General features: G+C 47.8%; 9 protein-coding genes across 9 annotated transcripts; 7 read left to right on the plus strand and 2 right to left on the minus strand.

Annotated features, from left to right (window-relative positions):
- The first annotated feature begins 513 nt into the window (after window positions 1-513).
- Window positions 514-2595, plus strand: F5891DRAFT_130488 (uncharacterized protein). Its single transcript, XM_041370594.1, has 2 exons — window positions 514-802; window positions 867-2595. Exons 1-2 carry the CDS (start codon window positions 741-743, stop codon window positions 2512-2514), a joined length of 1710 nt encoding a protein of 569 aa, XP_041228373.1. The 5' UTR covers window positions 514-740; the 3' UTR covers window positions 2515-2595.
- Window positions 2386-4295, plus strand: F5891DRAFT_130456 (uncharacterized protein). Its single transcript, XM_041370593.1, has 2 exons — window positions 2386-3602; window positions 3654-4295. Exons 1-2 carry the CDS (start codon window positions 2639-2641, stop codon window positions 4208-4210), a joined length of 1521 nt encoding a protein of 506 aa, XP_041228374.1. The 5' UTR covers window positions 2386-2638; the 3' UTR covers window positions 4211-4295.
- Window positions 4296-5056: 761 nt separating this feature from the next.
- F5891DRAFT_905961 (uncharacterized protein) lies at window positions 5057-5401 on the plus strand (the record flags this gene model as incomplete). The annotated part of the gene is made up of 1 exon (XM_041373543.1): window positions 5057-5401. A coding segment is annotated over one exon (345 nt), but the record flags the coding sequence as incomplete, so codon positions are not given.
- A 452-nt stretch (window positions 5402-5853) lies between these two features.
- On the plus strand, window positions 5854-8642 carry F5891DRAFT_1021288 (Alpha/Beta hydrolase protein). The gene is made up of 14 exons (XM_041361171.1): window positions 5854-6334; window positions 6390-6567; window positions 6627-6808; window positions 6872-6925; window positions 6981-7018; window positions 7079-7133; window positions 7195-7322; window positions 7374-7405; window positions 7457-7640; window positions 7697-7886; window positions 7942-8000; window positions 8047-8111; window positions 8159-8386; window positions 8440-8642. The coding sequence occupies exons 1-14, from the start codon at window positions 6115-6117 to the stop codon at window positions 8474-8476; spliced, it is 1650 nt and encodes a 549-aa protein (XP_041228376.1). The 5' UTR covers window positions 5854-6114; the 3' UTR covers window positions 8477-8642.
- Window positions 8643-9823: 1181 nt separating this feature from the next.
- On the plus strand, window positions 9824-14057 carry F5891DRAFT_1021299 (SNF2 family N-terminal domain-containing protein). The gene is made up of 21 exons (XM_041361172.1): window positions 9824-10221; window positions 10279-10959; window positions 11009-11226; window positions 11278-11346; window positions 11400-11523; window positions 11580-11702; window positions 11758-11929; window positions 11986-12045; window positions 12098-12123; window positions 12172-12294; window positions 12345-12498; window positions 12552-12573; window positions 12620-12833; window positions 12881-13147; window positions 13206-13266; window positions 13322-13434; window positions 13488-13497; window positions 13549-13697; window positions 13752-13778; window positions 13835-13852; window positions 13909-14057. The coding sequence occupies exons 1-21, from the start codon at window positions 9892-9894 to the stop codon at window positions 13912-13914; spliced, it is 2967 nt and encodes a 988-aa protein (XP_041228377.1). The 5' UTR covers window positions 9824-9891; the 3' UTR covers window positions 13915-14057.
- Window positions 14058-15108: 1051 nt separating this feature from the next.
- On the plus strand, window positions 15109-16296 carry F5891DRAFT_130683 (uncharacterized protein). Its single transcript, XM_041370595.1, has 3 exons — window positions 15109-15263; window positions 15323-16021; window positions 16087-16296. The coding sequence occupies exons 1-3, from the start codon at window positions 15219-15221 to the stop codon at window positions 16231-16233; spliced, it is 891 nt and encodes a 296-aa protein (XP_041228378.1). The 5' UTR covers window positions 15109-15218; the 3' UTR covers window positions 16234-16296.
- A 3-nt stretch (window positions 16297-16299) lies between these two features.
- F5891DRAFT_1021302 (translation protein SH3-like domain-containing protein) lies at window positions 16300-17963 on the minus strand. Its single transcript, XM_041361173.1, has 6 exons — window positions 17904-17963; window positions 17687-17735; window positions 17514-17629; window positions 17043-17465; window positions 16851-16992; window positions 16300-16794 (listed from the first exon to the last, which is right to left on the minus strand). Exons 2-6 carry the CDS (start codon window positions 17726-17728, stop codon window positions 16753-16755), a joined length of 765 nt encoding a protein of 254 aa, XP_041228379.1. The 5' UTR covers window positions 17729-17735; window positions 17904-17963; the 3' UTR covers window positions 16300-16752.
- Window positions 17964-18351: 388 nt separating this feature from the next.
- Window positions 18352-20276, minus strand: F5891DRAFT_130713 (uncharacterized protein). The gene is made up of 13 exons (XM_041370596.1): window positions 20119-20276; window positions 20032-20064; window positions 19958-19977; window positions 19892-19906; window positions 19802-19840; window positions 19719-19747; window positions 19643-19656; window positions 19561-19593; window positions 19334-19393; window positions 19137-19277; window positions 18855-19083; window positions 18751-18799; window positions 18352-18698 (listed from the first exon to the last, which is right to left on the minus strand). Exons 1-13 carry the CDS (start codon window positions 20171-20173, stop codon window positions 18510-18512), a joined length of 906 nt encoding a protein of 301 aa, XP_041228380.1. The 5' UTR covers window positions 20174-20276; the 3' UTR covers window positions 18352-18509.
- A 2747-nt stretch (window positions 20277-23023) lies between these two features.
- F5891DRAFT_948181 (uncharacterized protein) lies at window positions 23024-23476 on the plus strand (the record flags this gene model as incomplete). The annotated part of the gene is made up of 1 exon (XM_041374787.1): window positions 23024-23476. One exon carries the CDS (start codon window positions 23024-23026, stop codon window positions 23474-23476), a length of 453 nt encoding a protein of 150 aa, XP_041228381.1.
- Between the last annotated feature and the right edge of the window lie 1964 nt (window positions 23477-25440).

Genomic DNA, 25440 nt, shown 5'->3' on the forward strand with positions numbered 1-25440 from the left:
CTCGTTATGTAGAGATGACCCTCTTGCTGGCCCAGAGTATTTCGTCTAATGACGTTGCTGCTGAATTTACGGCTCTCGAAGAGTTGAAGAGGACTATAAGTCCAGAGCATAATTGATATTAACAAAGAAAACTTTATGCTTTCGAGTTTATTTATATGTGTTACTGTAATATTCACAGCTGCTATTGGACCAAGATTTCAACGGAACGAATGAATGTAGAGTTGCTACAAAGTCACAGATATCGTCACTTCAAGCTGCGCCGAGTCCCGACCGCTATAATGCATCAACAGCTCTGCTTGAATACTGTTTAGTTTGCCTGAGCAAGCTGGTGCAGGGTACCTTGGTTGTGCCGTAATCGTGGCTTCGCCGTGTGCGCGAGGTGGTAGGTTCAGTACTACCATCAATTTACTGTCGTCCATTGGTATCTATGCTGGCGGTCATCGTCGCTTTAAAGAAGAAACTGCAGGAGGGTCTCGGCGAGAATGTCGGAGGTGATCAACTTATGCGGTGCTTGGCTTCGTACTAGTAGCTTCTCGGCGCATGTTAACGTTGATCCATCAGGCCTCAGGTCGGCCCATCAGTCACAGCCTTGATAGGCCCTGCCAGCCTTATTTGACAGGCAAGCACCTGTTATATTCGGAGGTGCCTTGATGTACCTTGCACCGTGTCCAAATGATATAGTACAATGAGTTTTTTTGTCTGCCTGATTTTGTAGTTTCAATCGCCCCCCACTCTGGCTAATGAGCTTTTATACTGGTGTCGTACCTGCAGACGGCCTCTCTGCAGAGACTGGCATAAATTGGTGAGTGATATGAAAGAACTTCTCAGCGGGGTACTTATTCTAAACATCACAATCCATGGTCCAGGTCACTCCAACAGACCCGGACAAATCTCCAGTCTCCTACTAGTGTCAGGGCTACGTCTAACTACGGCAATTATGCAGCACCACTCACTCCTGCGCAAGCATATGCGCGCACTTTTGTCTCTGAACAACCTGTTTTGCAATACACCATCGAGCGCCAGCAGTTAGAGAAACCATCCGATCAACAACCGGGGCTAAATTTGCAGTCTCTAATCGGTGTTTCCGCGCCTACACGCGGTCAATCATACGCTCAGCGTCTGTATGCCAGCTCGTTAAGCACGCAGCCCCAAGCTCAGACCCACCAGCAGCCTACCAGCAGGCAGCCTTCCTTTGAACGTGGAGAATCTTCAAAAAGCCGAGTTCCGGCTGGCCCACGGGCTCCTTATGGTGCCAGAGCGTCTCTCATGCTGAATGCGGATCATACAAACGCTCCTCAAACTATCTCTGCCCTTGATTTCTACCACAACAGCATCCCAATATTTGATCTTCAGTTACCACAGCCGTTACCTGGACGAGGCACCAATTCCCCAGGAGCTCCGCACCCTCAGTCAGCAACAGGTTCCGCTTCACGCATCCCCTTGGCTCATTCCCCAGTTCCTATTCAGGTACCCCACGGCCTGCAAGCACCCAGTAGGCGTAGCCCAGTTCCAGTGGAACCCTCCGATGGGTCTCCGCCATCGCCTGCTGGTGGCCCCCGGCGGTCAAGCCAGGCGAGGTTGCACAGCAGGAACCCACATACAACGCATGTGATACCAGGCGGCTCAACGTCATCAGACATCCCTCTACGGCCTGAGAGCGTGAACAATGCCATAGCTTCACCTGTTCCACCAGAGACACCCCTAAGGGAGTCTAGTTCATACTTGCAGGATTGTTCAAGAGGTGTGGTTGTGACCACTTCTAACCCCAAGTCCGTGACTCGACCTGGTGATTCCTCGCCTGCACCTATACAGATTGAGAGTCTTGGTATCAGCAGTTCTGAAGAAGTACCGTTATATTCCCTCGTTGACGACGAACCTCCTCCCCCAGACTTCGACGAGTCGCAATCCATGTGTAGCGTGATCGGGGAGAGCACATATCACGCTGAATCATCTGTAATACTATCACTCCCTGATGTACCCTCTCCCACACCCCACGAGTCCGATTCTGTATCTGGGGCTGTACCTTCAACAGGTGCAGATGCTCTCTCATTTGTCGGGACCCCTCGCGCACTTTCTCTAGAACCTCTCTCGGGATCTCCGCAAACCTCACTGGCCACAGCAGTAGCGTCATACCCTACGGGAAAAGCACCTGAAGATGTTAAGGAGAAATCGTATGATGACTCTGCCAAGGATTCTATGCCCAAGTTCTCTGAGAGGTCATCATCCATGGAAGCTTTATCGTCATCTCGAACCCCATCCGAGCAGGTGCCTTCATATAGGCAATCTAGGTATAACACCGCTCCTCAGGACATACCGCATCCCTCTAGTTCCCCGCCGGGCCCCCCACACAATTACACCTCTGCGAAGACTTTTTCTACAGCACCACTACCCGCTCTTCCACTGAGGAGTTTTGTGGTTCCTACACCAGCGACTAACACAGCTTCCGCATCCCCACCCATGATGCCTGCATCTCCTCCATTAAGCCCAAGGGTGTCCTGCTGTGAAACCGGCTGAAGTTCAATCAGCTACTTTCTCCTCTCTTCGACCGGGTAGCAGCTACCGACCATCTAACTCATCTCTTCCTCCAAGAGTCAGGGCAGAGCCTACATTCCCTTCATCAGCGGGTACCCCACCTTTCATGGCTGCGTCTGCTGGAATCACCTCGCAGATGTATTATGCAGGTTCTCCTTCACCTCTTTCTTCACCTCCGCTCTCCCAGCGTTTTCGGGGCCCATCAGTGCTATCCGCATCATCAACTGGCAGTCGTCCTGCAGAGTTTAGACCCCAGCTATCTCCAGATGTATCCCCTACACTGCAAGGACAGGCTCCTTACCAATCGCCGCGTGAAACCTTCCAGCCTCCCACAGAGTTCAGACCCCAGCTATCTCCGGCCGTATCCCATACACTGCAAGGATACCCACAGGCTCCTTACCAGTCATCCCAAAGCTTTCAACCACAGGCCTTTCCGCCGCCCCCACCTCAAGATGCAAGAGCAATAACTGCACCTACTCAACCACTTCAATCTAGCAGGAGACTTGGAATAAATATCGCGACAGGTCTCGCGGCGGGAGGTGTTCTTGGTCTGCTTGGCGGGGCTGTGCTCGCTGAGACACTCGATGGTGGCGAAATTGTTGACGATATCACTGGAAGTATGAATGGGATGACGTTTGGAAATCCTGCAGATAGTGTGTTCGACCCCAATATGGGTACTAGTAATATTCTAGGGAACAGATTCGACCCTACGGCGATCTTTCAAGGAAATCAAACGTTCGATGGGGACTCCTTGGGCCAAACATACAACGTGTCTGATCAGACCACAGTGAACGGAGTAGACTTCAGCCAATTCCAAGGACAGATATTTGACGCATCTCAGTTACAGCAGCAGCCAAATAACCAGAGTAATCAAAGCAGCGGCACGCACTATCTGCATGATGCAGGAAAGCTCCTGCAAGCCGCTTACAAGATGTATAACACCTCGCATAAGACTGATGCAACTCAGGGTTCACAGACAACAGCTCCGCCGCAACAAACCTTGGCATCCACGATGTCCGGCATCTCAAATATTGGTCCTAATTCGCCGCCGATAGAACACACACACACAAGTATGTCTATTCCTTTCCATGGGACGTCTGCTGACCACTTTACCGCATCAGGCTACCCCAGCCCGACCCAGCAAACCGGACAACCCATGTACCCCATGGCATCTCAAACCGCTCAACTACCCACTGCCACAGCGTTCTCACAGCATCTTCCTTCTTTCAATCCTGCCTCTCAGCAGGGCACACATTCTCATCATCACGCGTCCTCACATCATCACACATCCTCACATCCTCACCATCACACGTCCTCACAAAGCTTTCATACATCTCACACCCAGAGCCCGTATACGAATCATGTTACTTACCCCTCCTCCGGGGCTGCCACTCATACCATGTACTCGCAGGGTCAGCCAATACCAGCCCAGCATGTTGTGAACCACGGTCACGGCACCGCCCCTCACCACGCTTATTCACCCCAATCCCAGGCGGGACCCTCCGTTCATCCCATACAACATCATGGTCCAGGAAACACGCAACAACAGCCTCCGAATAATAATCTAGACAAAACTATGCTTGCGAAAAAATTCGTCAAGGGCGCGTTGATGGCTGGTGGCGTTCTCGCAAAATATAACCGTCTGAGTGGAGGCAATGGATTTGTGGGAAATTCATGAGATGGCCAAAATAATGGAGGATTTTTGTAGCTGCTAGCCCTATGCTGTTCACCATGCGAATTCTGTACTCGATTATATGATATCATACGTAGCTACTAGTAGTAGTACTAGTCTAAATATTTATCATGTAGTACTTTTCAATTCTGTTGATCAGCTGTTCGCCTATCCTCGCTTTCTTGTCCTGCTCCTAGCTATGCAGCGAATGCGATACACACAATAAGACTTTAACCTTATATTCAGGTCTGCAGATGCTGGATTTTCTGGCCCTCTGACCAGCCTGAGGTCGACCTCACATTCTGTTTATGTAAACTCAGATTCGTCACGTACTCATCTCATTTCGCTCTGCGTGGACGTGCAACCACCGTCCTGACTCCTCCCAATGAAGAGTAAGGCACTATCAAAATTGCTACAGGCACGCGAACGTCCCAATGAACCGTCCGACTCCGACCTTTTCCTAACACCTCACACAATTGTAATAGCGACAACGACAGACCATCCAATACCGACCCTCCTCATAACACATCGGAGTTGCCAAGCTCTAGTGGCCAGAAAAGGTGGGTTTGACCTTGGAAGTGTATCAGATCACTTGCGGATGATGGTTCATGTCCCAGACATGGTTTAGTTCCGTAGGTTTGATGAGACATCCACGACCAACAGCAGAACAGATGATTAGGAATGAAGGACGCTGAACGGGGCAGTCGAACCTTCTCCATCATCGTATTCAGGAAGCTTGAGCCTGTTACGAACTTGAGTGGGTCTGAGTTCCGCGAAGCATGGTGGCAAATATTATCGGTAGGTGTTTTTTCTTTGTGTTCTGGTCACCGCTCATCAACTGCGATTCTAGTTCATCGTATCCTCTGGGAAAATGGTATCTTTCGCTGTGACATCAGCCTCAGCAATCTCGTGTTTTACCGAACCTCGCGCGGTCGTGTGATAGGTGTCCTCAATGACTATGATTTATCATCGATTCAAGATGATTGTCCCAGAGGCAATGACCACAAGGGAACGGTACCGTTCCTATCGATTAGCCTTTTCACCCTACTATCAACCGTCGAAGGCAGCGTCGAGCACGTGTACCGGCACGATGTTGAATCGTTGGTCTGGGTTTCTGTCCGGGACTGTTTTCACTATGAGGATGGCAAGCCTCGCAAGAAGAACAAACCTTTCTGCGAGTGGCTTGGACACGCTTATATGTTGAGCTTAAATGCCACATTTTGATGGTGGCGCGTTATGAGCGCAAGTCTCGGCCTATTACCCAGATCCAACTGGATATTTGCGATCGAACACTATACTTAATCGTATCGCCTTGTTTTATACTGAGCCCAGCTCACAGATGAGGTCACCTTTGAAATGTGGCTGCAGAATCATCGACGCAATATACCACAGACTTGTAACATCTAGCATTTATATTTAAGTTTTCTTCTGCACTCTCTTCCGAGTCACTGTCATGATCACTATGTCTCAGAGTCAGTTTTCTCTACTCCCGTCGGACTCTTGCTCGAACGCATCATTGCGCCGTAGGCAATCATGAGGACTCGGAGGCGCCCATATGATTGTAATATATCCGAAAGGGTCTCATGGCTGCATCAAGCTGCTCTATGACAGTAGGTGGTCACAGTGGGATACATCTTCCCACACACCATCTCTTTTCTACCATGACAACAATATAATGACATTATCGCCTGCTCTTCATCAGTACTACACATAGCACGTGCACGTTGCATTACAACTTGTGATGCAAGCAATTTACAATGTTGACCGTTGTCAATAAACCACCGTTGAATTTCTCTGAGACTCCCGGGCCAGTCGTCCGACTCGGAGTCTTGGACCTGCTACTCGGTTTATAAAACTACAACGTCCGTCACGCGCCAGGTCTTGCCGCATCTTCATCACCCTGGTCAAGGATGTTTTTCACTGCACGATCTGTGGGAGTGAAAATGTCCACTAAAGCCAATTTATTGGCCGTGTCGCAGGTTTTGCTTGCGCTTGAAGTGTTGTCTTCTCCGACGGCCACCGTATCTGCATCCATCGTCAACCTGGGTTATGCCCAGTACCAGGGATCAGTTGACACGGCGACAAACACCACCAGCTTCCTTGGAATACGCTACGCGGCTCCTCCAGTTGGTGCGTTTAGTTATCTTTCTTAAACACAATCTCAGCTCACGCATCAAGCGCATAGGCGACTTAAGATGGGCGGCCCCGCAGCCTCCACCGACCGTTTCTGGGATTCAACAAGCTACCACGCAACCAAACGAATGTAATCAAGCAGCCAGAGGCGATTCTTCGACAAATCCGTTTGAAAGTACCTCTATGAAGAAAAGGGATATCAGCCAATCTGAAGACTGTTTATTCCTGAAGTAAGCCATGTCATTGAATGACGATTTTAGCATTTACGATCAGTGGTTACGTCTGGTAGTGTATACACTCCTGGAAGTGAAGTAGTGCCAACTCCGGGAGGAGGGCTCCCAGTTATCGTTTGGATTCACGGAGGAGGGTATCTCATAGGTGGTGCAAGCCCATTCAATGGCGCAGATTTAATTATAGACTCGAATTATGGTGTTATCACAGTCTTAATTCAGTACCGCCTCGGTTTATTTGGTGTGTTTTTACTGTCTTCTCTCGGTTTCAAATGCATGCTAAGGTGTATACACCGCCAATTAGGTTTTCTTCCAGGGGAAGCGGTCAAGGAAGGGGGTGCACTCAATGCTGGACTACGTACGCGATCATGGTCTGGCAGTCTTTCAGGTCCAGCTGAACTTGATATTTCAAGTCGACCAGAATTATGCCTTACAGTGGGTGCAGGCCTACGTGAGCAGAACTCTTTACTTGCGTGGTGTACCCTAGCTGACAGGAAGCTTACCTGGGTAGATAAGCGCCTTCGGCGGCGACCCCATGAAAGTCACAATTTGGGGAGAGTCCGCTGGTGAGCTATGCTAGGTACTCTTTGTCATCAAATATTGTCTTTATTTACTGCTTTGTTTCAGGTGCCGGATCGGTGCTACAGCATATCGTTGCCCACGGAGGAAACACGCAGCCCCCCCTCTTCAGAATCGCCATGACGAGTTCTACGTTCTTGCCATCCCAATATAATTATAATGACCGGATTCCGGAGGTGAGTTTTGTTCATGAGGACGATGTCCGCAGTCCTGAATACAAATACTAGCTGTTGTATAGTGAGGTCGTCAATGGAACAAAGTAAATTCTTTTGGAACACTGCCAGTCTCTATCTAATTCTTTATGTGGCAGCTGTACCTCGAGCTCGGATACCCTCTCTTGTTTGCGCGCTGCAGACGTCAATACGCTGCAGACCTTGAACTATAACATCAACCTCAATGGATTCTTTGGCACGTATGTATTCGTCCCTGTTGTGGACGGCACTTTCATCTTGGAGAGGCCTACTGTGACGATAAGGAAAGGTCGTTTGAATGGTGTACGATCTATGAATGCCTCTAACTCGAAGACAAACTGAGGCCCTCTTTCTACCAGAACTATCTGCTTGCTATGACCAATTCACATGAGGGGAACAGTTTTGTCAACCAATCGACGACATTGGATGTTGCAGATTATGTCAAGACGCTTTTCCCGAACATCGGTTTTGCTCAGGCTGCTGGAGTGGTGATGATGTACCAGAACTACGGAAGTAACGTCAACCGGGCAGATCTTGTGATGGGTGAATGTATGTATATTTTTGAAGGAATGATCGCTGTCCCTGATTTCATGGATCGTCTCAGCAATATTCGTTTGCCCCACCTATTATCTCCTCTCAGCATTTGGAGAACGAGCTTGGAAAGTGAGTTCGAGGTAACTCGCAACTCAATTATACTCAATATACGCAGGGCGAGTTTGCAATCCAGCCCGGCCTGCATGGAAATGACGTTGCATACTACTTCACCTCATTTTCGTAAGTTGAAGCAACGAGTCTATTACTCTGAATGTAAACTGTTTCAGGGGTGGTCCTGCATACAACAATTCGCAGTTCATCACTGCTTTCTCGAATTCATTCATGGCTATGGCCATGTCTGAGACTCCTGATGATAGATACACCCCAGGAGATATCACACCCTCCTGGAGACCTTGGCGATCTGATTTGACAGAGATGATGTTCAACGAGACATCTGCGGGAGCACCTGACATTTACACTTTCAAGACCGATAGTGCCTTGCTGGAGCGTTGCGCGTGAGTACCATATTTGTGATGAGCCAATGTGCCCAGCTGAAGGCATCTACTAGCTACTGGCAAGACGTGTCGGCATATTCAGCGCAGTGAATGGAAGTTGAGGTAACTGCATGAGTTGAATAATCCCACGTATATCTGTCCAGCAGCTCAGTCACAAATACTTTCTGGTCGTAGGATCACTGCGACGAGACTTTTGCATTAATTAGAAGGTCCATTGGATCATATCAGTTTGCAACAACTGCCACCATTCTCAGTATGCATAACGGCCTGCCCAGTGCCGATGATGTCAGATCTTTCAGCCTGAGTACAGTCAATGTTAGGCCTTCCCAAGACGATCCTGCCACACTCAATTGGCTGGCTGCGTGGCACAGCCACCCGCGGACAACTCAAGTTGCCGGCTAAATTGCAATGTTGCCTCGATATATGATTTCAAGTCATCTCTGTCATGGCCCATATCAGACCATTTGGTCCACTCGCTGTTTGTCCAGTAGAAATCACTGCCAACATCTCCTCGTAGTATCTGGCTTCTTCGCCTCTGGATAAAAACCGTCAATGACGAATTCTAATTGTTGTTCTAAAATGCCCCGCTGCAGACATCGTCCACATCAGTTGTCAGTGGGGGAGAGACTAGGAAACACTGAGCACAATGCACATGCACACAAAATTCACTTCATGACGACATTTCATTTCACCCCTTCACATGACCTCCTGCACACTAAGCTCAAGGCAACGAAGGAAGACGATAGTTGTAATGAGGTATGCAGTGTCCATGGTATACTGTATAATCATTGCAAGGATCGATGAAGTATAGGTGAGCAGACGAGAAAGTCTGGGAGTAGGTTGAGAAAGAGACGAGTGACGCGGGTTCCATCTGATTTCAAGAACTCCAGGGCGGGGAGGAAGCGTACGGGTAAATGCATGATTCTGCCGACCAATATTTCAGGGGGGAGACTTCGAGTACTATCGACCTCTCTGAGGCGTCAGTCGATAGGGGATTCTGCTGCTGGTTATACAATATCAGCGGTCCCCAGATCTCGGATCGAAAAATGTGCTCCTAGTAGTAGTTATCTGACATTATTCAATTAGCTCAAAGTATCATACGTACTATTGTATTCTCTGAGTTCGAAAACTTGTGACACCCGCTTCCTTGTTTCTGACACAAATCTTGGCCAATTCCGAACAGTGGCTCAACTAGGCTACCCTTGTTTAGCAAGGTGCACATTTGAGAGCCAGGGAACGTGAGCACACATCCATCAGTGTTTGCACTGGTGCTCGTTGTCGGGATGGCTTCGAAAAGAATATGGCCAGGTGGCTGAGAGTCGTCATTAATATTATCCTGGCAGGTGTACGCGCTTGTGGCTACAATGCACGTGTCCACGTGACACCACCGAAAGACAAATTAAATAATTAAGTTACATAGGGTTTCCCGCGAGTCGCCGAAGTTTTTTTCTCTGTCGCGACAGGATTGGCCTTTGTTTCCGTTCTCCCACCTTAACACTGCTATCATGGTCAGTACGAGAAGAAATGGCGCTCGCAATGTTCGGACGCCTGCAACCACAACCACAGGTACTTCAAGCACATCTATGTCTCCCTTGGTTAGCGGCAAGAATTCTGCGGTACCTGAAACCCCTGACACTTCCGACGTCGATGAAGATCCAGTTGTCACGAAAGTCACGACAAGATCACTTGCAACAAGCCTTATGAAAACACGGAAGCGCTCTGCAGAAGATGAAGGCGAAGACTTCGAGGGTAGACCAGTCCCAACTAAACGGAAAGTCGCCCACAAAGCTTTTTGTGTTGAGATACCCATCAAAAATTCGACCTTGAACTCAAAGGCGAGAACGCAGTCTTTAGTTCCGCCCAGCCGCATACTAAGTACTATCAATGTACAGCAACAACCAACACCTGTCAAAAGCAAAGGGCGAGTTAGCGTCCCTTCTACCTCCCATAATAAGGATGTCCAGCTTCTCTCAGAGGATGAGGACCTCGAAGACATTGAATCCAGTGATTCGGAGTATTACGAGTCGGATGACGATGCCCCTCTCCCCTCAAAGAACTGGGAACAGTTATCTGACATCGTCTCGGGTTCTGAGGGCAACGAGTCAGAAGGTGACGAAGAGTTGATGGTTGCTGCTGCCATTGAGTTGTCCCGTGAAACAGCACGATTCGCTGTTCAAGAATCCTCAGGTGTCGGTTCTTCCTCCAAAGCCAACATTACGTCAACAAGCCTCAAGATTACCAAGAAGGCTGCTGCTGCTGAACGTCGCCTTACAAGGTCCGCGGGCAAGGCAAAAGGCAAAGGTCGTTCTGCTGGCAGTGAAGATGACAATTTCATACTCGAAGACAGTGAATCGGCACTATCAGTCTTGAGCTCAAGCGAAGAGGAACTTCCACTCTCCAAGGGTAAGGGGAAAGCCACGAAGAGGGGTAAAGCAAAGCTAAAGTTCATCGACACCGAACCCATGACTTGGGTGGAGCGAGCTCAGCGGCGCCGCCTGCAAGCGGCCGAAAGGAGGGTCAACAAATTGGAGGAACGCGCATTAATGCAAGAGCTTGGCCGAAAGCTTACCTGGGTACGGCGACCTTTTTCTGCTCGAATATTTACTTTAATTATCAGCACAGGCCGAGAAATCTTCTTTGGCACTCAAAAAGCATCACCCTGAACTCAGGGATGTCTGGGGTGACGTCGAGTCCAGCATCCCCATCGTTGTACCGGAGAGAGCTGCGCAGCCTGCTGGTTTAAAGGTCACGTTACTTCCATTCCAGCAGGAATCACTCTTCTGGATGCGTAAGCAAGAGCAGGGGATCTGGCATGGCGGCATGCTAGCCGACGAGATGGGGTAGGTTTCTTAAAATTTCAGTATGTACAAGATCGAATGTGTTCTTTGCAGCATGGGTAAGACTATTCAGATGATATCCCTCTTTGTGTCAGACCTGAAGCGTCCGAACCTTGTCGTCGCGTATGTTTTCACCATTCGGTTATGTTGCCATATCCTAACCACATGCTACACAGGCCAACTGTTGCTATAATGCAATGGCGCAATGAGATTAACGCTCACACAGAGGGGATGAATGTCTTGGTGTGGCATGGCGCGTCTCGTGTCAACAACCCCAAGGAATTGGAGAAATACGATGTTGTTAGTTCCAACTTCAGAACCCTCCATGCTCTCGTCTCAATATTAATGCAACTCAGGTCCTCACTACTTACGCTGTCATGGAGAGTTGCTTCAGGAAGCAGCAGAGCGGTTTTAAGCGAAAGGGGCTTATTGTGAAGGAACCTTCGCCTCTTCACCAGATTCAATGGAACCGGATCATTGTACGATCAAGCTCGTTTCGATAACTTTACCATTGCTGATGGTTTTTTTTGACAGCTTGACGAAGCGCACAACATTAAGGAACGTCAAACCAATACTGCCAAGGCATCCTTTGAGCTCCAGAGCAATTACAAATGGTGTCTATCCGGCACGCCTTTGCAGAATCGTGTGGGAGAGCTCTACAGTCTAGTTCGTTTCCTCGGGGGTGATCCATTCTCCTTTTATTTCTGTGCGTCATGCGTCTCCGCATTCGTCATTTGAGTCATTGATCTGGTTTTCTGATAGGTAAGAAATGTGAGTGCAAATCGCTTCATTGGAAGTTTACAGATAAAAAGCACTGTGATGGTAAGATTTTGTTCCCCAACTCCCGGTGCCCATTTGATATATCTTACAATAGATTGTGGTCACAGCCCAATGCAACACGTAAATCGTCATCACTATCTGTAAACTCAGCTAATTAGTGTCATTCAGACCTGCTTCTGGAATAACGAGATCTTGACACCTATTCAGAAACACGGCATCGAGGGCCCGGGAAGGATTGCTTTCAAGAAGCTACGCATCCTCCTTGATCGAATGATGCTCCGTAGAACAAAGGTCGAATTTATCCTTTTATTCACGTGTTCGAAATTCAATCGCTACCGTAGATTCAACGAGCTGATGACTTGGACTTGCCCCCTCGTATGGTGATCGTGCGACGAGACTACTTCAGTCCCGAAGAGAAAGAGCTTTATCTTTCGCTCTTCTTAGACGCGAAACGCCAGTTCAGTACCTACGTTGACTCTGGAACGGTTTTGAATAGTGAGGTCACCTTTTCTGAAAGTCAGATCCAACTGTTAACGCTAATCCATCAGACTATTCCAATATCTTCAGTTTGTAAGCCTTTCGCGCTCTTACCCATATGATTCTGAAGTTCCTGTAGGCTCATTCGTATGAGGCAAATGGCCTGCCACCCAGACCTTGTCCTCCGCAGTAAGACTAATGGGACTCAGTTCTTGGGTTCTGACGAGGCTGGTGAAGCCACGATCTGTAGACTCTGCAGTGATGTCGCGGAGGATGCCATTCAGGCCAAATGCCGCCACATCTTCGACCGGGAGTGCATGAAACAGTATCTGAGCACAGCCGGAGACATAACAGTCAGTTTTTTCCTATCAACATTTTTTGGGTCCTGAATTTCTTTAAGCCCGACTGTCCTGTTTGCCACATCGCTCTTACCATCGACCTCGAGGCTCCGGCGCTCGAACTTGAAGCAAATATTCCTTCTGCACGACAAGGAATCTTGGGGCGACTCAATATAGAGACTTGGCGGTCTTCCTCCAAGATCGAGGCACTTGTCGAGGAACTTTCCAATCTTCGCTTGCAAGACAACACGATTAAAAGTATCGTGTTTAGTCAATTTGTCAACTTTTTAGATTTGATCGCCTTCAGGCTACAAAAGGCAGGCTTTTCGGTGCGCATGGATCTGGGAATTTTACTGAATGAAACGCTGACACCAAAATCCCTGATAGATTTGTCGACTTGAAGGGACCATGAGTCCTCAGGCACGCGATGCGACCATTCAACACTTCAGTATGTCGGACGATCGTCTATCAGTTGTGTTTTTTACAGTAACGTGCTTCCTTAGTGAAAAATGTTGGCGTTACTGTATTTCTTGTCAGCTTGAAAGCTGGTGGAGTGGCATTGAACTTGACCGAAGCATCTCGAGTGTATCTGATGGACAGTTGGTGGAATCCTGCGGCAAGTTTTCTATGTCTATCTCTCACATCCTCAGCTGATTACTGTTGTTCTAGGTTGAATACCGTACGCGAATTGACTAGATGTAACTGTGACACTTGCTGATTTCCACTACAGAAGCTATGGACCGTATTCACCGTCTCGGACAGTACCGTCCTGTCCAGGCTATCAAGCTCGTCGCTGAAGATAGCATCGAGAGACGAATCGTACAATTGCAGGAGAAGAAATCAGCGATGGTGGATGCCACGCTGTCTACTGATGAATCTGTGAGTATTTGTGGTTGGTGGCTGACACAAATATGAGAGCTGACTACGACCTAGGCGATGGGACGACTGACGCCAGACGATGTAGGTGCTGAAATTCTGTCCCATGACATACGGCTGATTGAACTTTTGTAATCTAGCTTGGTTTCTTGTTCAGAGTACGTCCACATTTTCTTGACGCACTCAAATCTGCTGACCTTTGGTATGCTAACAGCTGTAGCTTATTATTGTTTTTAAAAACATACTGTAAAATATATGCCCTGCCTTTCTAGGCAGTAGAATACGCTGTCATTCCTAATTCTACATGGAATATATCTGTTTCACGGGCGCCCGCTGATTTTTTCAGCAATTCTTGTTACAGACCTTAATGTTGAAGATCCGGGATCCTTGGCCTATAGGAAACTTTCGACGCCATGACCTTTGTCTAATAGAGTCAAAGTACCGATGGGACCATCTCTGCATATGAACCACGGCAGACCTAGTGCATGCGAGGTTTATTTCTCATAGTACGACACAAGAATGCGCTAGACTTGATCAAAGCTGAGATGGTTCAAATCATGCAGGCGTCAATGTTGATTTGGTTAGCACGTGATCTGGACGTGTGGCATGACGTGACGCGTCTGTCCGTCAACTTCCTCCTTATAGTTCTCCTCATCTCACCGCCCTCGCGAATGACGGTCCAAATCGCGAGTATCGGACTCCAATTCTCTGTGAACTTGAGGCTGACCGGAAGCTGACACTAGCGGGCGCGTCCTTACCTGTCAGCATCATCAACTTACTCAACTTACGCCGGCTCATGCTCATGCCCATGACACGTTATGACGTAGGCCAGCCAGTATTGATTACGGGAGGCTGACTCTCCCAAAAGTATAAATGCCTGCCCGCCCAGGCTTCCTCTTCTTTATCAGCTTGACCTCCCTCGAGTGCCAACGATTCTTCATCGTCACATCTGACCCTTATTGCGTGTCACGGACGATTATCTCTCGTTGTCTTTGTCACTGATCGGATTGAATTCTTTATTCTCAGTTTCTTACTCTCTCTCGCTATCCTGCTGTCTCGCCGGCTCGCTTTCTCGTCTTGCTCTATCGTCGTCTTGTCTTCCGTCTCGCCGTCTCGTTCTCGCCGTCTCGTTGTCGCCGTCTCGTTGTCGCCGTCTCGCTCTCTCGCCGTCTTGCTCTCGTTATCTTGCTTTCGTTGTCTTGCTCTCGCCGTTTCGCTCACTGGTATCCAACGTCGCGCGCCGTTGGTAAAGCAATGTCAACTCTTCAAAGTGCGTTACCGCCCTACGCCAACAGAACATTCTTCTTATCATCTATCTTTCCAGAATATCGAAAAGCACAACGTCGGCCACGTTGATAAAAAAAACTTTACTGTCTCTCGAACCTCGCCCTCGCCGGCCTTGTCTCTATCTCAATTAGGGACCTGCGCACTCACCCGTCACATCCCTACAGCCAACCTCCTCCCTCCCGTCCATCTAGCTAGGCTAATCCACCCATTTCACGTCGGACACTACAAGCATAATGAATGACGTGCGATGGCTCTGTATTCAAGCTCGATACTGTGGCACCAGTAAGTCTCATCTTTCTCGATTTCTCCGAGCCTTAGTGCAACTACCATCATTCCTTTAGGCTGACCGCAGTTGCTCTTTTCACTGGGTGACAGATGCGTCACCATCTCTGTTTCCGCTGAACATCAGCTCAAGCCTGTCGTCCAACAGCCGTCGCTCTTTCTACCAGATCACGGATGCGCCTTCCTTCTCACAGTTCTTCTTTCTTTCTTATCCATCGTCCAACTCATGCCACTCCTTCATATACCCATTTCACCTTTCTCTTTCCTTCTCAGCTATCGTTCAGCCTATGTCACTCCTTCATATACCCTTTTCACCTTTCACTTTCTTTCTCATCCACCGTTCAGCCTATGTCACTCATTATATACCCTTTTCACTTTCTTTCTCATCCATCGTCCAGCCTATGTCACTCCTTCCTATACCCTTTTCACCTTTCTCTTTCCTTCTCATCGTCCAGCCTATGTCGCTCCTTCATCTACCCTTTCCACCTTTCTCTTTCCTTCTCCGCTTCATATACCCTCTTCATCCTTCTTTCCCAATTCTCTCTTCATATTTATTGTTCGACCCACGTCACTCCTTCATATACCCTTTTCACCTTTTTCTTGGCCCTCCGACATCTATCCCTTCCTCAATCCTCAAGTCCACCAGCCGCTCTTGCCCTCTACCTCCCCCTTTCGCGCACCATGGTTCACTCGCAGCTCCATGCCTAGTCTTTCGACATCTTGCGTTTCTTCTCTGCCCCGGGGGCTTACACCTATTCGTGCGTACTACGGTCTACACGCAACTTCATACCTATTCTATGATTACGACCTTTTCTCTGCCCAGACACCGGAAATGCCTATGCCTCATGACTTTACGACTTTACGACCTCATGACCTTATGACTTTACGACTTCATGATACCCCCCATGCCACTTTTCCTTTAGTTTTTATGCCACGCCACTATTTCTATGCCTTATGCCCTATGCCCTAAGCCCTATGCCCCATGCCTTATGCCTTATGCCACTTTTTCCTTTTGCCATACTATGCCCTGTCTGTATACGAAAACAAGACTTGAAATTTAAATCTGTGCGCTTTAACATCAGGGTGCCGCGTCAAAGCTACATATTCCAATAGTCTTCGTCTTTCTAACTGCGGAACACCTAGTCTAGTTCATAACATGCCGTTTGGACTCGAGAAGTTTGCAAGAAGTTAGAAACACGTTTATATGTAGATTGATTGACTCAAGGAGCTCAACGAGAGCAAGCGTTTCGTCCTGGGTATACAATCCTGAAACAAGAGCAACGGTCTCTGCTTCTCATATGCCAACCACCGAAGTTTCATCACTAACAAAGACGCAAGCAAATAGGCCCATCATCACACAGTGCTAAATAGCATGTTAAGGGCAGTGTGCATGATCGTAGGGCATATGCGGATGCATACAAGTATTTTGAGGGATGTATGGGGTCGTAAAGCATAGCGAGTGATATGTAGAAAAAAAACATCCGACCTCTTAGACCTCCTTGACCTTGACGGTACCGCGTAGCAGACCAGTCTACCAAAATCATTCAGCATGCACAGAAATGGAAGCAAGCTACAAAATAGACATACCCGGCGAGCGGCAATAAGACCGACTTTCTGTCCAGGAACCGCAGAGCGAGGAACTGTCGAGGCTTTTCCGATGTGCTGGTGGTTACCACCACCGTGAGGATGGTCGACGGGGTTCATAGCAACACCACGAGTACGAGGCCAGCTGTAAGTTTTGTGAGTAACGAAATAACACAATTATCATTGTTGACCCACCTGTTGCGCTTAGCCTTGTATTTATGATATGCGCGACCAGCCTTAAGCAATGGCTTATCGATACGTCCACCACCAGCAACGATTCCAACAGTGGCCCGTGCACCCCCAGACACAGTCTTCTTCGCACCACTAGGCAGACGAATACGGGTCTTGTTGTCCTCTGGCGAGTGGCCAATGACGGTTGCGTAGTTGCCAGACGTACGAGCGAGAGCACCACGGTCGCCAACTTTCTCCTCGACGTTGCAGACGATGGTACCTTCTGGGCATTGGCTCACGGGAAGGACGTTACCGACAGTAAGGGCGGCCTTCTTTCCGCAGTACACGAATGAGCCGGTGTGCATGCCTTCCGTGGCAATGAAGGTCTCCTTGCGGAGCTTGTAGCGGTAGGGGTCACGGAATACGACGCGTGCGAGGGGTGCGCCGCTAGAATGCATATGAGGAAAATAATGGATTGGAGCGTTTGATCCTTACCGGCCGGGATCGTGAATGATTTCTTTGACAATACCCCGGACGTAGCCATTGCGTTCGGCGAAATCGAGCGTACGAAGCTTGGCGGGGGCCTTGTTGTGGTGGGTGTGTGCTTTGAACTACATTAAATGACAAGGGCGTAAAGATCTGGGTAGGTAATAAGTAGGGAAACATACGATGGCATGCGAGCGCCTCTGAGCCCTGATAACCCTACCCATGGTTTATCTGTAAAAAGTGATAAGCTGAGTGTCTGATGCGGGGTATCCGATGCAAGTGCAAGCCATCCAGCCGTCTCCGCATCGATTTCGACGTAATTTTTGGCCAGAGTGAACTGAACACATATTTGGACTCATGCGTTGCAACCCAGAGCAGTGATTCGTGCGGCATACTCACATTATTATGTCTTGAGGACTCGGTGTAGGCTGTGGGCGTTGGCGTGTAGTGCACTGAAGCCGTTGTCCAATCGGCGCCACAAATACCGGCATTTTCCGGCAGATGGGAGACGTGCCAAGTAGATCTGCGACCCCCCTCTAGCTACAAATAATCTTCGAGGCTTACCGCTTCCTGCGTCGTGGTTAAACATTGAACGTTGAGCGTCGAACGTTGAGCGCTGAGCCGTGAGCGTTTGAGCTTGGTTTGAGCTGTGAAACACTCGCACAAATCAAACAATTGCATTACTAGATCATCAATAGTGACTATAGTAGTAGTAGTAGAAATTGGGGGGCGCATTTAGTTTTGCATGGTATAACTAGTTGTCGACATGTATATGACATACGTAATGCTTCTCCCATAAAGTTTCACGACCAGAGTGCTCACCGCCTTCGCAGCATTCTCAAAGTTGGAGTCATGGGCTAAAAACCTATCGAGTCCTCCAAGATAAATTATGATAGATCGTACTTTTATACAGGCTAGTTATCAAATACAAGATTTATATATATATTGTGGACATAGTTACACAAAAAATTGGGCCCTGGACGACTTGCTCCCACTTCGGAAATATCAGAGGCAGTCCATGTCGTGCTGCTCCGATGCCTGTGGCGGAGCCCAACAGATACAATCCTCGAATGTCGTACTGACATGTACACAGTTTTCATTGGCATGCGTTTCCCAGATGCTGATGATAAGACGTGGCACAATAATAAATGGCGCGGTACCGATGAACAACTGTGCGAGATACATCATCGCCGTCTGTGCATGCCTGCATTAGAGCAGATTTCTCTAGGATCACAGAAGATCATACCGGAAGGTTGGCCCACAATATCGCCATGAAGATTTGAGTTGCCAAATTTCTAGCATGACTCAATGAATGTTTTCAGAGAACACACCAAACGAATGGGAACTCACAGGACAAAGTATATGACATGATATCGGACAATCATGACTACATAGGCATTAGGCTTCATTCTAAGTTCATTTCGTTCCTTCAGGTGCTTCCCGAGGACGGCGACGGCGAGGACAAGCAGGAATATATCATAGCATATGATAGGGATGGAAACATATATCGCAGGCATGGGCCCAATATGGAAGATACCCGTGCAGTACTTGATGTTTGGAGTTATTATTATTTCATGCACTATACACCAAGAATCAGCTTGTAAACAGAATTCGATCAAAGTAGAAATTCACTCGAGATTGATGAGGGTCGACCCCATAAAAATACATCTAACGCTATATAGAGCGCGACGACTGGTAGGAACAACCCAAGTAGAACATAAAGTATGGGCTTGGATCGGTTGTATAGGGCGTAAAGACGCAAGATGAGAATCACTGCAAATGCAAAATGGGTACGCGTAGAGATGCGAGAATGTATGTAGATGACTTACGTTCCGCCAAGCAAAAATATACAGAAAAACTCCATTCGAAGTACAGAAACATTGCATAACCTATTTCAATTTTGTGATAGGCAAAATTAGCTTCAGTTTAATACTGATATACACTCACAACTAAACAAGGAAGTCAGCAGCATATCAGGCCTAGCTGTAAAACGAAATTCTGACGTACGGCTGAATCTGGGTCAACCTAGAACTATCTCAAGAAAGAATCGATACACTCACTGTTTCAGGTATATAAAATAAACCTCCCCCTAGGGCTGGGTCAGATAATGAGGGCTCAGTTAGCTTCACGTCACATACAGCAGGCGCAAGTCCTAGACATCAGTGTCAACATACAGAGTACTAGTATCTGAAGGATATAACTGCGGCGACGTACATTGCAATCGAAATACCAAAATATCGAACCTAATAGCAACAAAAATGGGGAACAACGAAGCACTTTGGCATGGTGGAACTCACAGCAAGGTACATATATGTCATTATTGACCGCTGTCTTTGCTAGATACCAGTCAGTTCCAGATCTTGATAACGTCGGGGTTGAGCTCTAACCCAAACGAATGTGACCTGCAATAATATTATCATGAGTACTCGACGATAATAAACCGACCTCGTTACCTCTTTCTCGAACTGAAGCACTAGTAGATAACATTATGCTTAGCTGCATTGGAAGGTTCATGGAAGCTACTGACTGTAGTCATAAGATACCAGGGTAATGATTGCAACTGGAAAACGATGAAGTTCAGCACAACGATTCGTTTCCAACAAGACTGTCAAACCTGATATGTTGTTATTCCAATTGAGAGCATAGAGAGATTCTTCTAGTCCCGACATGAAACTGTGCTGATCAAGTGGGAAGTTCAAAAGCGAGGGATGGGCTGTTGATCACCAACGTACAATACTTATAGGGTAGACTGTCGGAATCTCGTTAACTCGTAAGGGTTGTGAATGTCCTAAGGATAATTGTGTGACATCACCCATGTCGAGCTTGCGCCGCACTTCTCCATTTGATAATATGAATCGCTGTCCTCGATAATTTACTACCAACGGAAAGGTCGCGAGTCACATATTGATGATGTCGATGAAGGGTCACCCTGCGTCACCACTGGCAGTATTCTTGGGTTAGATTCCACCTGTCCGACCCTAGGCTTGTTTAGATAGCAAAGGCGGTGCTTATCTCCCTTGACATGGCTGGAAAACATCCCACCATCATTCATATAACCTTGACAAGCAAGTAAATGATCTAAGATTGAACCTCGAAATAAGTGAATCGTTGCAGGCCCTTGATTAAGGTGTTGTCAAACGTCTGTACGGCAAAATGATCTTTTGGGTTACAATGTCTTCGAGGAAGTTTAACTAGCCATTTTGAGAACATAAGCAACTTGACTACTTTCGGAACAGCAATCATGATTTGGCTCTCAAGGTGAGAGTCGCGCAGGGTCCAAGGGAGCGGCAATGGGGAGGGAGAGGGTGGACTCGGTAGAGTCACGAGCCATGACTCTGTATCTGGTCCTCTGGAATAAATCATGCTATGTTGCACTACCAGACAAAGTATGAACATACATAATCGGCCTTGATCTACCTACTCGAAGCAGTAGGTCAGACAGCTCTGCCAGGCTGGAGTTTGAATAAGAGACAGTGCAAAAGGAAAATCTCCTCAACCTTACATAAGCTAAACAACCTTAATGTACAGCCACTCTAAGTTAGACTGGTGACCAGCCCCTCTATGAGGCAAGCCGTCGATAAGAGGGACTGGTAAAACTGGGTTTGAATTCGGGTACTGAGCGGATTCCCAAGGTAACGTGACGGATAATCCTTTTTGGAGATATCGGAGACCACGTGAAGTTTTGCTAAGTTTTCGTTAAGTCCTAACTTAGTCTTGTATATATCAGTGTCACCATCCGACTTGACGTCGACAGTCGAGCGCGCTAACAGCTGCTGGGCAGTTTCGTTCACTGCTTCCATTGCTCTTTCTGTGTATCTATTGCTTTATGTTATTACTCTTGCTTGTTCTATAACTCCTGGACCAGTCAGACTCGGACCCTTCACTCAAGATGCAAGGCTCTGAGGCTTCGATGATTCTCGACGGTGACTTGAATTGTTCATTCGACTCTGATTTCATGGACATCACTATGGGTACAGCTTCTCCACGACTCTCACGGCATGAGCACATCAAAACTGCTATCAAGATTCTCCAAGACGGGCGCATATCCATTCTTGACTTTATGTCTACGATCCTGGATCCTTCACAGCTTGATTTTGCTGTCAATCATGACTGAATATACTACTCTTCAAAGGAGGAGAAGGAAAATCTCAAGGATGAGTCCTCACGAGGGAAACTGGAACAGGTGTTGGACCATATGTTTGCCTGATGCACAAGGGCGCTCTCGACTGCTGAACTGGTTTCACCCCCATGTTGTCACTTATGTCTATGAAACTGTCAATGCCAAAATGGATGCTGTGAAGGAAGATCTTCGGGGAACGCTTGACTCCGTCACTCCAGAATTCTTGTCAACATGGGACCTTAATTCGATGATGCAAGACACTGGTTGTACCCAAAGTGCCAGTCCTGCAATCTATCCTGCATTGTGCTGCTCAGATGGATCATGCTGTGGCCAAGAACAAGATAGAAGATTGCAGTACTGTATGGTACATTACATTTTCTGATGTTTATGTATCTTTCATTAATGAACATATTTCTTGTGTCAAAGGTGTGTAACGTGATTATCACCCAACTCAGCATCTCAGCGCTCGCATCATAGCCTTTTCCTTGCTGCTCCATTTACTCTCTTTCTCTGGATGAATGGTGCATCCAGGCAAACCATCGAAGCCCTGTACAAATGCAGGCCTTTGCATTTCAGTTTACATCCCTCCTTATGCTGCTCGAGAAGCTTGCTGCATGGTGCCTCGAACATGCAGGACAGCTTGTCCAGCAGCCACATGTGATGTGCTATGACAACATAAATATAAGCACATCCATCTTTGTTGAACAGCGACCTGATGCTCCAGCAAAGGTTCAGTCAGGAACCTTTGCTGTTCTTTATGAAGTTCGCAATGGGAATCCAGATTATATGCACCTCTCGCCAATGTTGAACTGTGCCCTCCATGCTACTGAAATCTTGTTCAGCTCTGATGTTCGTCCAACCTTCGATCAGATGCATTCATTCCAATATCAACTTCACATTCATGTTATTGAAATTCTCCTTGACAACTGCTCGAACTTTTTGGATTACTGATCAGTCAACACTATGTCATGGTGAACGTCACAAAATGCCTCGAGGTTATCGGACGAAACAATTTCCCTTGCATACCTTGACTATCGACGAAAGTTCCATCACAGGGAATATTGCAGTCATAAACGATGTCTACATAAATCAACTGCAGATGAAACATCATGAATTATCAGATCGAGCCATTCCTAGTTTCAACGACCAGTCTATCAATGCTCGCATTTGAGGAGTGAAAACTCTATGGGTGAAAGACATCAATCCCTTCACTCGTCTTCAAGTCATTCAACTTGGATTTGGCCTGTTCCACCTCTGTCTTAATCTTGTCTGGGCACTCCTCCATGTTCATCGAGGATCTATTCATCAAATTGGTAGCCTCTCATATTTCTTCACTCTACTCGATTGAACATGACTTGGATGTGAACACCTGGACTATCACACACTTCTTGCAACACTGATGCAGATTCTACAAGGCATTATCGTGAATGCTTGGCGGAAGGAGTGCGGGCATTTTTCATTAGCTGTCTTTGCTTCTTCAGACCCTACTGCTGACAAACTTCTTGAGATCACAGACAAGATTCTCATTACACACGCTACACCCATTCATGAGCCATCCAAGAAGAAACGAAACCATGCAACTCTATTTGAGGATTCTGAACCCACAGACATGGCTCACCATAACCTGCAGCTTCTTACCCGTGATCTTCTCTACGTTCTGGAGCTAACCAGTGCCATCTCACACGGTGACTGGGGCCGCATTGAAGATATCCTTGGAAACTTAGCAATGATATTCCATGGAGCCGGGTCAAATAACTACTGCTCTGAAATCCTTCATTTTCTCTTTAACCTTAAGAAAATCTGGACTCCTGAATTTGCATGCGATTTCATTTTCACTTTTAGATTATTTTGATGTTTTTAACATTATACTATTTCAACAGGGACATTATGTGAGACAATGCACTTGTCAACCTGACTGGCCTTGGGAAGGACCACCTCCGACACTCCACGTGAAATTGGCTGCAACAAATTGAGAGCATGACACAAATGAGCCAGAACACATACCTGAACAATTGAGTCTTCATCATCTTCCGACTCCACAAATGGCTTTGACTTGACACACTTGCGACCCTTCATTGCCAACTTCGGAGGTTGGGAGGAGTGTCCCGAAATCATGGGGGACTTCCTCTTGTTGGTCCCTCCGACTTCTGGCTCCAGGTCAACAGAAATGGCCCTACCTTTTCCTTTGTTCTGGAACTCGGGGGTCGTCTTGCTGGAAGGTCTGGCGACATTGCCGGCGACGACCAGAGGCGAGGGAATGACAGGGGCGGGGGAAGGAACAGGTGCGGGGGAAGGCACAGGTGGAGACAGAAGGTTGACGGTCAGTAGGCCAGTGGAAGGATTAGGAACAACAGGGAGATCACAGGAATTGTCACCCAACGCCTCCCATGAACAGACCTGTTTGCGCCAGGTGTGTCTAGCCACCCAGGGGTCATCATGGCCAATGCTGTGCCAGTTGGGCAATGCCTGGGGAGTCATGGAATGCACCCTCATGAGCTCCCTGGAGCAGGAAGCCACAATGCCAGGGATGTATTCCCCTTTCTCATGGGCCCAGATGATGTCAGCCTACCCGGATATTAGAAACATACATAAATGGTAAACTAATTTGATGAGTGCAACTTACCAACAGAGTGGTGACCTGTCTTGTCAGAGCAAGGTGGACATCCATTGAGCTGGCTGGGATGTGCCGAGCACTGGCAATGATGCCCACAAGTTGAGCAGTGGATGCTTTGAGGTCGGTGTAGAGACTCGTGTGTCTCATGGTCTGATATGACAGCTTTACACTAGGGAGTATACAGCACCAACTTGCAGCATCACTCTGTGTACCATCCACAGTGATTCCTATATGACGCGCAGCTTTCCCGCGCAATGCGCGCCATGCGCGCACCATTCCCGCGCTTCACGATGTATATGCGCGCGCGCGTTGTAGAGACTCGTGTGTCTCATGGTGTGATATGGCAGGTTTCACTAGGAAGTATACAGCACAAACTCGCAGCGTCATTCTGTGCGCTACCCACAGCTATCTCTATATGACGCGCAGCTTTCCCACGCAACGCGCGCCATGCGCGCACCATTCCCGCGCTTCGCAATGTATACGCGCGCGCGCGTTCCTGCGCTTGCGCGCCCTATAGCGCCAGCCATTCAGATGCATCCATCCACTGTCCACCAAGCTTCCTAGTACGTATATTTCCATTTCCTTTATTAGCATAGTTCCACCTTTATTTTTATCATAGTTTCTCACTCATATATATCCTTACATACCTACTCGGTAGCGCTTCGGCTCCGCATGACCGCGCTTAGGCGCGCTATATAAGCGCCAGCAGTACATACTACACTTTACCTTACTTTTCCCTTGAACTTACTAGTTATCACCCACTATTTACTTAGCAGTACATAGTAGAAGTCTATTGGTCTACACTTTGCATCTATCTTTTCTTATATTGCTTTATATCATCACTTAAGCTTAGTCTCTTTTATTTCCGCTTACGCGCGCGCGCTTTCCCGCGCTTCGCGCTAATACGCGCGCGCGTTCCCGCGCCTTCGTACCTTGCGCGCACTTGCGCTTTCTCACGCTTCACTGAAGCGCGTACCTCTAGATCTTCGCAGCACTCGCTTCCCCTAGGGTCGAACGCACTTGTCTCCTCAAGAATAGCAGACTAGGTAACACGCGACCTCACAACATTTTATAGATACAGTTAGGAGCATCCTTGTTCCTCATTGTATTGTTGTTTCTACAGCGTTCCCGCGCTTGCGCGCCCTATAGCGCCAGCCATCCAGATGCATCCATCCACTGTCCACCAAGCTCCCTAGTGCGTA

Source organism: Suillus fuscotomentosus (genome assembly GCF_016647785.1).
Source record: "Suillus fuscotomentosus strain FC203 chromosome Unknown F5891scaffold_15, whole genome shotgun sequence".
NCBI lineage: Eukaryota > Fungi > Basidiomycota > Agaricomycetes > Boletales > Suillaceae > Suillus > Suillus fuscotomentosus.

What these genes read in the sequence shown, in the direction of transcription:
- F5891DRAFT_130456 (XM_041370593.1), top strand. Translation starts at nt 2,639, where the DNA reads ATGGCTGCGTCTGCTGGAATCACCTCGCAGATGTATTATGCAGGTTCT. An exon ending in GATAGAACACACACACACAA is followed by an intron (nt 3,603 to 3,653) that starts GTATGTCTATTC and finishes TTACCGCATCAG; the next exon opens with GCTACCCCAGCCCGACCCAG.
- F5891DRAFT_1021302 (XM_041361173.1), bottom strand. Translation starts at nt 17,728, where the DNA reads ATGGGTAGGGTTATCAGGGCTCAGAGGCGCTCGCATGCCATC. An exon ending in ATCATTCACGATCCCGGCCG is followed by an intron (nt 17,466 to 17,513) that starts GTAAGGATCAAA and finishes TATGCATTCTAG; the next exon opens with CGGCGCACCCCTCGCACGCG. An exon ending in TACAAGGCTAAGCGCAACAG is followed by an intron (nt 16,993 to 17,042) that starts GTGGGTCAACAA and finishes CAAAACTTACAG; the next exon opens with CTGGCCTCGTACTCGTGGTG.
- F5891DRAFT_130488 (XM_041370594.1), top strand. Translation starts at nt 741, where the DNA reads ATGAGCTTTTATACTGGTGTCGTACCTGCAGACGGCCTCTCTGCAGAG. An exon ending in GCAGAGACTGGCATAAATTG is followed by an intron (nt 803 to 866) that starts GTGAGTGATATG and finishes TCCATGGTCCAG; the next exon opens with GTCACTCCAACAGACCCGGA.
- F5891DRAFT_130713 (XM_041370596.1), bottom strand. Translation starts at nt 20,173, where the DNA reads ATGTCGGGACTAGAAGAATCTCTCTATGCTCTCAATTGGAATAACAAC. An exon ending in TTATATACCTGAAACAGTGA is followed by an intron (nt 19,394 to 19,560) that starts GTGTATCGATTC and finishes AAATTGAAATAG; the next exon opens with GTTATGCAATGTTTCTGTAC. An exon ending in ATATTTTTGCTTGGCGGAAC is followed by an intron (nt 19,278 to 19,333) that starts GTAAGTCATCTA and finishes TTGCATTTGCAG; the next exon opens with TGATTCTCATCTTGCGTCTT.
- F5891DRAFT_130683 (XM_041370595.1), top strand. Translation starts at nt 15,219, where the DNA reads ATGACGTGCGATGGCTCTGTATTCAAGCTCGATACTGTGGCACCA. An exon ending in AGCTCGATACTGTGGCACCA is followed by an intron (nt 15,264 to 15,322) that starts GTAAGTCTCATC and finishes TCATTCCTTTAG; the next exon opens with GCTGACCGCAGTTGCTCTTT. An exon ending in CCGGGGGCTTACACCTATTC is followed by an intron (nt 16,022 to 16,086) that starts GTGCGTACTACG and finishes TTCTCTGCCCAG; the next exon opens with ACACCGGAAATGCCTATGCC.
- F5891DRAFT_1021288 (XM_041361171.1), top strand. Translation starts at nt 6,115, where the DNA reads ATGTTTTTCACTGCACGATCTGTGGGAGTGAAAATGTCCACTAAAGCC. An exon ending in TGCACTCAATGCTGGACTAC is followed by an intron (nt 6,926 to 6,980) that starts GTACGCGATCAT and finishes TGATATTTCAAG; the next exon opens with TCGACCAGAATTATGCCTTA. An exon ending in TTGGAGAACGAGCTTGGAAA is followed by an intron (nt 8,001 to 8,046) that starts GTGAGTTCGAGG and finishes CAATATACGCAG; the next exon opens with GGCGAGTTTGCAATCCAGCC.
- F5891DRAFT_1021299 (XM_041361172.1), top strand. Translation starts at nt 9,892, where the DNA reads ATGGTCAGTACGAGAAGAAATGGCGCTCGCAATGTTCGGACGCCTGCA. An exon ending in CGTCCGAACCTTGTCGTCGC is followed by an intron (nt 11,347 to 11,399) that starts GTATGTTTTCAC and finishes CATGCTACACAG; the next exon opens with GCCAACTGTTGCTATAATGC. An exon ending in CTCTGGAACGGTTTTGAATA is followed by an intron (nt 12,499 to 12,551) that starts GTGAGGTCACCT and finishes CTAATCCATCAG; the next exon opens with ACTATTCCAATATCTTCAGT.